General features: G+C 38.4%; 1 protein-coding gene across 3 annotated transcripts in view; it reads left to right on the top strand.

Annotated features, from left to right (window-relative positions):
- The first annotated feature begins 8,362 nt into the window (after positions 1 to 8,362).
- Positions 8,363 to 9,399, top strand: part of LOC119785389 (RNA-binding motif, single-stranded-interacting protein 2-like) — a 49,886-nt gene continuing 48,849 nt past the window's right edge. The window contains exon 1 of one of the 3 annotated variants that reach the window (XM_038288016.1): positions 8,363 to 8,550. In XM_038288016.1, the coding sequence (XP_038143944.1) occupies positions 8,479 to 8,550 (72 nt within the window). In that variant the 5' untranslated portion in view covers positions 8,363 to 8,478. The remainder of the gene's footprint in view (positions 8,551 to 9,399) is intronic. The other 2 variants (XM_038288015.1, XM_038288014.1) reach the window with 2 other exon arrangements.

The raw sequence follows: 9,399 nt of genomic DNA, 5'->3' as shown, positions 1-9,399 counted from the left end.
TCCAGCTTAGTCCGTGTCAGGGTTATGTAGGGGCCAGTTCCTATCTCCACCTCTCAATGAGCGAGAGGCGGGATACGCCCTGGACAGGTCGCCAGTCTCTCACAGGGCAACCCAGAGACACTAAAACACACACAATAATGCTTGCACACACATTCACACCTAAGGTGAATTTAGAAAAACCAGTTAACCTAACAGTCATGTTTTTGGACTGTAGGAGGAAGCATCCTTGCAGAAAGACCCCAGGCCAGGAATTGAACCCAAAACCGTCTTGCTGCAAGGCAGCAGTGCTACTCACTGCCCCGCCATGCAGCCCTATTTCCCTTCTATTCCTTTGCAATTGATGGCTAAAGTATCCTGATTTGTCAAAGCATTTGATAACTAAAATACTTTAAAACCTTTAGTCGTATAATAAACAAAATGTGTGAATGTCTAAGGAGTGTGAATACTTTTGCAAAAAAAAAAATCTATTTGACCAGGGCAACATTTTACAATATTGCATCTCATAAAGTACCTTTGTTTAATGGTGACAAAAGTGAAACACAGGAAAAAATGTTAAAATAATTTAAAAAATGTATCTGTTTAAAAATACTATTTGATTAAACACTGAACTGAAGGTTAAGAAGAGGAGTCTTTTCAGGGTTTTATAACCAGGTACAATCAGGTAAAAGGCTGGAACAGAAAGACTGGATGCTTAATTTCATTCAGACTGCAGTAGAAGGCAGCAACAACCTTAAATCTCTTTAAAACTCAAACTCATATAGCAGGATATAATGATATTTTAAAACATGCACATTTATTTTTATGTGACTTTTATGAGTATGAGAGAGTATGTTCTTTCAATAACTATTTGTTCCCCTTCCAAAGATTAAAAAAGGAACCCTCTGCAACACATCTGAAAAACACATTCCACCAGGAATGCCTGACAGATTGTCTGACTGTTTGTGTGTGTGTGTGGGTGTGCGTGTGTGTGTGTGTGGTCTGTTCTGCAGACATGTTAAGTAACTGTTCTCACGTGAAGCAAGCATGTACATCTATTTGTTTGCTAGTGCTTCACTCTGACCACATTTTGTCATCTTGTAAAACAGGGATGTAGCTCATGCCAAAATGTCTTCCCGTTTGCAGATTAGGGGAGACAGGATTTCAAACCTGCATATCTTATAACTTTTTCAAACAACGCAAGGACTAAATTTTGGTTTATTTATTTATTTAACCTTTGAAATGTAACTCATGTACAACAGTTGGATTTTATCCAAATGTATCTTGTGGTTTAGAGTTTTCTTATGCTAACTGCATGAAAAGCAGCCGAATGTTTCAGTGTCATTCTTTTAATGAATGTTTCCTCTACTAATTTGCACCCTCCTTCACCGCTGTTGTTATCCGGCTCTCGACCTTGAACCCCTCAGCAATGGTGACAATGACCAAGACCCTCAGGAACACATGAACTCCCTGAACCAGTCAACAACATTCATAACTATTCTCCTAACACAAGGTCCCCTTCCTGTGCTTTAATGATTTAGGTACACAACCGCCACATAAATGCTGTTGCATAAGTGTGTGTGTTTGCAAGTATGTGGGAGACTGGGTGTGTTGGTTGTTAATGCAGGCAAAGGGTGGGACTTCCTCAAAATGTGCTGTTGTCTTTAAATAGCTGTAAGAATGAAAGCTTTGGGTGATTTTTTTTTTTAGTTTTTTTGCACAAATTTGTACACATAAACAGCTTGATTACAACATCACGAGTATTATCTTTTCATTCTAGACAGGAAGTTGTTTCTTTTTTTTTTTTTTTTTACTTATCTTTGATTCACAATACAAAAGACTCATTTTCAATCACCAGTGAAGTCATTATAAAGTTTAAAAAAGAAAGCGACAGCAGGCAAAGCACTATCTACTCTTCTATGCGATACACAATATTAGGAAATTCTCCTCATCTGCAAAAATCACACATATAAGTATGCAGATGCATAAGTGGGACTACACAAGAAGCTTCATTACCCAGGAGGTTATGGTATAAATCCACATGCTGGAGCGCTCGTTGTGGAGGGGTGGGAGCTGGGTTCCTTAGCAACAGGCCTGTTGATATCCAAACAATGTTCATGTCGTCAGAGTATTGCTAGTCGAGCCGGACTCCGGTTCTGCTGAGTGAGACAATGTGACTGTGTGTTCCTGAATGCCAGTGAAGGAAAAAAGCGGCAGATTGGCCTCTAGACCAGAAGATAGTGGGACAAATGCAAAAGCCTGAATGGCAGAATATTTTTTCTTTCAGACCCTTTGTAGTTTCCATACATTTACAGTTTGCATTAATATATATTATATTCAAGTATAGAGGATAACGTTAAACTCAGTGAGAAGTTTCTCTTATCTACATACAGCAAAAAAATAAACAATAAATGGAAACAAAGCTAAGCGAAAAGTTATTAATTCCCTATAGATTTAAAAAAGCCATTGACTCTAACCCTATTTCCTCTGAATATATATATATTATTAACCCTTTAATGCTTCAGCTACTTGACTTGAGTCTTTGAAGTGAGCTAAATATTAGGGTGATGGTAATGAGGCCAACCAAGCTTAAAGACTTGCAGCTCATCACCATGAATACATTGTTTAAACCAGCAAAAGACAGGCAAAATGCTTAGGAGTTACCTTTTGAGAAATGCGTCTCTTATTTTCTTTCAGAAAGAAAGTTTGTGGTTGAATGAAAACAGTTAAATGTTTTTATCTGCTAGGTGTATGAATAATTCTTCATCTTTTGTTGCTATTGACATTTAGGCAAATGACCCTTAGCAGGTTGCACCTCGACCACAAGCTTATTGGTACACTCAGCAAGCTTATTATGTTGAGTTGAGAAGAAACCACATGCTATTAGCAGCCATCAAACAACTTCTGGTATAAAACAGGCTGGATCTTTGAATCACAACTAGAAGACCAATTTTATAATGGTACATTTTCTGAAAGGATTTATTTTGTTTCGTGCACAGTCCAGATAAATTTGAAAGGGCCAGAGTCCAAACATTCCCCAAGTGGAATCAGTTTTGATGTCTGTTTAAGATATTCTCTTCCAGCATCTGTTTTTCTGACAGCTGTTCATCTAAGATGAATGTTAAGAATTTGGAGGTTGCCCTCTCTCTACATTAAAGTTCCCATATTATTCTACATATGAAAATAAAATAATGTGAACAATGAGGCTCCCAGAGCAAGTTTGTGCGGAAATTCATCTCACATTAGGCACACAACCTTTACCAAAAATCTCCTTATTCAGCCCTCCTCTAGATTAGTTGTTTGGGCTTTGCACACCTGAAGTCCGCATCCCCACAACCTGCAACCATGACAACCAGCCAGAGTTTGCAAAGATAGCCTAGGAGCATGGAATAATACATCAGATGAAGTCTCTAGCTTGACCAATGGGCTGCTACAACTGCTCGGGACAGCTTATTTCCCCTTATGATGTCACAAGGGGAAATAAGCCATAGTGGTGGAGAAAGGTAATTATAAAGGCAAAAGGGTTTTACCAAGTCTTCTCTATACCATGTATTATTTCTACCCAGCCAGTGAAAGGTGGCAACTGATGTGTTTAAATAATTGGTAGCACAGGGAACAACACAGACCCTCACCATGATGATACCACCACCATATTTGTAAATCATTACAACTTTTTGTGCTTGAAAGTTTACATACCCTCCCATCCATCCTCTCCCTCTTATTCCGTCAGGGTTAGGGTGGGGCCGGTGCCTATCCGTGGGCGAGAGGTGGGGTACACCCTTTACAGGTCACCAGACACTCGTAGAGGAACATAAAGACACACAACCATGCACCCACACATAGTTGTATTTTCATGACTTATGGGGACATTTCATTGACTTACATTCATTTTATATGGCATAAACCTAACCCTAACCTGAACTCAAAGAACAAAACTTTACCATATGGGGACCCAGCTTTTGGTCCCCATAAGGACATGACTGACAGTGTAAACAGTTTAAAGTCCTCACATCATGGTAAAAACAAATCCACACACACACACACACACACACACACTCTAAACACACTTTTGTGATGACAATTAACCGCCATGTTTTTAGACTATAGTAGGAAGCTGGAGTACCCTGGAAATAAACCACTCATGCATGGGGAGAAAATGCAAACCATGTCAAAAGACCCCAGGCCAGGAATAAAACCCGGAATCTTCTTGCTGCAAGGATACAGTGCTACCCACTGGTCCAGTATCCAGCCCACATACCGTTCCATTAAGGTAAATTATGAATTCCCATAAGTAATTCAAATAAAACAAAACTGAAAAAGGTAATAATAATATAAAAAAGTAATAGATAATGTCGTACATTTAAACAATGATTTTTATTTTTTGTAAAAACAAAACAATTGAAAAATATCAAACTGTCCGAGACAGATTAAAGTATCTTGCTAATGAACAGTGAACCAATATACCTGTCAACAGGAGAAGAAATCTTAATTAAAATGTCCTTAATGTTACAGAAAATATTGTTGCTTGTAGTAGCATAAAACTTGCTGCAGCATAAAACTTGCTGCATGTGTTTTAAAAACTAGAATTATCCCTTTTGCCTGCAGAAACTTTAGCCTTTAGCCGAATCAATAAAACAACCTGACACAAAGACAGCCCTGCTGGTTTTATCTGTAACTGGGATTAACAGGACGGATGCATGTTGCATCGTAAACAGTTTATATTTATTACTTTATACTACATTTGTTTTTTAAATCACATGTTTGATCGATGACACCAATGAGACATTTTTAGAATAAAATACCCTACAATTAAGAATACATCTTTGAATACAGTAATATTCAAGTCAGAAGATGAAGCAGCAATGGATGAAAAGAGAGACACAGTTCCAGGACAAGACTCGTTCACACTCCAACGCCGAATGTTTTGGTTTAGTACCTTGTCTGTGTACGTCTGTGATTTAACAGCTTTCGTCTGTGACCTTCAGAGGAAACTACAAGACGTCATTCATGTGGGTATTTAACCCATGGCACAACTGCCCGCTCAAAATGACTGGATAGAGCTGTTTATTCACAAGAAACTGCTCCACAATGATGTGTTTCATCCAGAATGTCTGCACAGCCTCATTTTAAATGCTTTACCCCATTTTTTTTTTTTTTACGCTCTCGGTTTGTCATTTTTAGGATAGTTTTAAAGCCATTAAGGGAAAACAAGTGGGAAACAAGGACAGAAACAATAAAAATCCTTGAAAACATTGATGAAGCATCTATTGAGAAACACTTGATGTGAAATATGCTGAAAATATAGCTTCCCTCTTCTTTAAGACTATTTATTTGTGGGATATAAACTTAATTTCTTAAGTAGAAGGCAAGGAGACTTCTGTTGTTCTCTGAAGACATTTTAACTCTAATTCAAAAGGCTTTTTTAGAGTAAGAGGTTCCGGTAAGAGGTTTAAATACTCATTTAAACAATGCTTTTTGCATTTCAGGTCATCTTGTCTACTATTATCTGGAAAATATGGGGTGTTAGTTTCCTTGTATTTTGCACCACTAGCTTTAAACACTCCAGTTATTCAAATAATTTGTTTTAAAGAAACAACCAGCCAGGTACCACAGGATAAATCTTAGGCAATCACCTCAGTCACTAAGGTTCCCATGTTTAGATATATAAATTGACATTGTCTAAATAGAAACAAGCAACAATAACACAGTTTAAATGTTTTAGAACTGATTACTAATCAAGAAGTATTTTATTGTTGGAAATATGACTTTCTGCACGGGCGCTACAGGGTGTCAGGCTGAGGATGCAGCTTCACTTCTATAAGAAAAAGGAGATTAGAGAGGTTCTTCTTGTCAATTTCAAACATTTCTTTTATGATAACACAAAAGAAAAACAACATACGATTTAAAAAAAAACATATCACCATGTACATCCTGGGAGACAAATGGCACATGGTCCCTCACCACTCTATAAACAAGCACAGGTAAGAAGCAATTGGGAGATAGTCAGAAAACCAAGGGAAGAGTATTTAACTGATTTCCAACCATACGAGACCAGGAAGTACTCATAAATGATGTTTTATATAGTGAGCAATATTCTCCTATAATGACTATATGGGCTTGTATTGGTTCTAAAGAGCTGAGGGCAATTTTCTTTTATAGAGACAGTGGAACACAGTTTTAGGTTATCTAAAAAGGTGAGAGGACCTTTAAAATTAAAGTAACAATACGGTAAAACCTGGAAGTTAGCTGATATAGTTTTAATTTGCAGGTTGGGATACACCAGGTGAATTGGAATATTGGGTATGAAGGCTGCAGCAGCAGTTCTAGACCAAATTTACCAGGAGGCCAGGGTGGGGCCAGTGCTTTTTTAATGAGGACACAGAAAAAGGAAACATAAAACAAGAAAAAAAGGAAAAAAATCATTAAATCACTAATCACTAAAGAGCCACTTGTTATAAAGGAGAGCCCAGAATTTCCTAATGATAATTAAATATGAAACCGATCTTAACCAACGATTATGTCTATCTTTAAAAAGGTCTAAAAATCAGTTGTTATTAATACTCTAAACCTTTCATTTACATCTGAGAGCACTATCTTGTACAAGTTTTTATTGTTTCATAGGTATTGCTCTTTTTTGTTTAAATATAATAAGATTTAAACATACAAGGTGTGTTATGGTCCTATAAAAGCTCTCATAAAGAACATATCGGTTTCAGTCCAAATCAGTATCGACATGTCAAGATCTGTTATCGGTTAGAAGTACCTTCATTTTTAAATCGTTGCTGAAATAAAACGGTAAATGTACAAAAAACACCCTTAAATAGATCAAAGGAACCAGTCATATTGTTTCTGTACCAACACATATAATTATAAGAATACATTTAACATTTAGGGCCAGGACTTTAACGTTTTAATTTTGGTTAAATAATAAAACAAATGTTAAGGTATTGAAAAAATGTATTGCATTTTCATATATACATACTATAATCCTAAGCAGGAACCTTTTTACTCACTGTTTTTTTATACATGCTAAATCGAAACAACAAGTGGCATCACAATTTCGGGCCAATGAAATGCAGTGACTTATATGATGTCAGCGCATCTACCAGAGGCGGAAGTCTGAAGCAGAACAAACATGGCTGCAACTGGATTTGGTAAGAGTTTGATTTATCAGATAACTCTGTGAAACAAATAAAAAGTATGATACGTCTCAGCTACTACTGCTGCTGCGATTGGCTAAAAACTCAGCATGGGAGGCAGGTACCCAATCAGCTTGAAGAATGTACAGAATTGTACAGAATGTCCCTCCCTTTTGTAAACACTTTCTACAGGTGACTTCCATGATACTGTGTAGACTTCAAATTGAACTACATATCAATCTGGTTTATGCCAGCTTAATTAATCCATCTGAATACCCTTAAATGAATATGGATGTCTAAGGTACAGTGGAAGTGCATCTGTAAAGGCTATCCAAATACTTCTGTAATTAGGAAGGAACTAGAACATAGATTGTTTATTTTTGTAACTGGCTTGATGAGAAACAGCAGCCTCTGTGGTAATATTTTAATTACACTAATTGCTGCACATTGAATATTAATTGTTAAGATTTATGCACAGCTGAACTGTCATGGTTCTGTAAGTATTAATAACTAAACTTTATCGTCTGTTCACAGCAAATGTTAAACTCTTATAAGGCAATATTTTTTATATATAAATCTTTTTTACATTATTTAGTAGGAGGAATTGCGGTATGATTAATGTTTACCAACTGTTCCCTCTTTTCATAAAAGTAGCAGCTAAATGATTATAATTATTAACCAATTTGATGGTTGAACAACCTAAATAATCAATTAAATACAAGAAATATATAAGCTAGTGCTCATGAGATTAATTACTTTATAACTGAGGAGCAAAAAATGTTTTTTAGAAATGAAAACTTGTTTTCATTCTTATTTATTAAAATGCAATAAATAAATAAATCACAACTTAAAGAATGTGCCAACACTATTACTATTACTCCTTCAGCACAGGGGCCAGGGCCAGTTTTTAGAACTGCCCATAGGGCCATTACTTGAAGGATTGCAACAGTTACCCTTCCTTTTTTTAGGGATTATTTTTCTTTTCTTTATATTCTGAAGTATTGCTATAATTCTTTTAATTAAACAGAATGGGTCAAGTGATGAGTTTAAAAAAATGTTGGTGGTTAATTTAGCAACCCCAGGTTGTCCAGTTCATTCATGCCAAAGTCCCCAATGTGAATGAAATAACACTGTGAATGAATGTGATCTAGGCCTCCTCTGTAGGGACCCCTAATGGAGAAGAAGTGCAGGAGCCCTGCAGGGGCCTCAGGGCCAGTAGCGGGGCCCTGTCCTGCAGCTGCAGCAGCAGCAGCAGCACCACTCGCAGTCTAGCAGCGGGACTCCAGGTTCTCACTTCCCCAGCTGCTGACGTCAGCTGGCAGCCTGGGCTGAGCTCGCCGCTCCGGACATAGCGCCGAGGAAAATGCTGCTCTCCGTACCGCCAAGGGCAGGAATCAACCCCTACAACGGCTACAACAGCAGAAACAGCAAAAAGGTAAAGGCTTTCGGGCTTTTCACTCCTTTCGCTTCTGGCTTCTACTCCCCCCCCCCTCTCTCTCTCCCCCCTCACCCCTCGTCCTCCTCCTCCTCCTGCGGGGCAACAAACCCGCGTCCGTCGCGACAAAATATGGATCTTGTGACAGTGAGCCGCCGTGTCCTTGAAAAGCTAAACGCTCTGAATTGAACTTAAATAAAAGATGGAGTAAATGTGGAGCGACTCCCCGGTCCGCTGAGTGTCAAAGCTGGGTTTGAGGAGGTGGTGGGGAGGTGGGGGGGTCTACCGGAGGCTCCTGTCACGCTGGACCCCCGCTGCTGCTGCTGCTATCTGGGAGTATTTCTATGTGTGGCAGACACAGCGGGGATGTGGATCATCTGTGCTCGCTCCTATCAGAAACTCTACGGCGGGGAGCAACTTTTGCGTGGGGAACTCCACGGTGCTGGGATAGCGCGTCCGTGGCTGGATGTGTTTATGGAAGTGGGGGTAGGGAGAGCGGGAGGGGGGAGAATTTAGAACAAAATCTCTCCGTGGGCTCTGGGACAGAAATATGTGCTGGTAGATTCAGATCTTGGCTATTTCCGCCGCCGCGTGAGTTAGCTAAGTTTTTTTTTTTACTTTTACTTTTTTCCTCGTTTCCAATCTGAAAGCGGAATATGCCCCACCCCTCGAAAAATCCCACCAGACTATGATGACTACATTCCCAGATTATGAATTCCCTGCTCACGTTCATTTATGACTGTGACTGTTTTTATGTAACATCAGGAATACAACGTTGAATTAAAATTAAAACGTCAAAATTGATTTAGTTACAGAAGTGAGAAATATTTGTCTTTCCATTTAAAATAT

This window comes from Cyprinodon tularosa, unplaced genomic scaffold, assembly GCF_016077235.1.
Source record: "Cyprinodon tularosa strain WSP-4 unplaced genomic scaffold, ASM1607723v1 ctg248, whole genome shotgun sequence".
Taxonomy (NCBI): Eukaryota; Metazoa; Chordata; class Actinopteri; order Cyprinodontiformes; family Cyprinodontidae; genus Cyprinodon; species Cyprinodon tularosa.
Note: the sequence above shows the minus strand (reverse complement) of the source record. Positions and strands in the feature narration are given on the sequence as shown.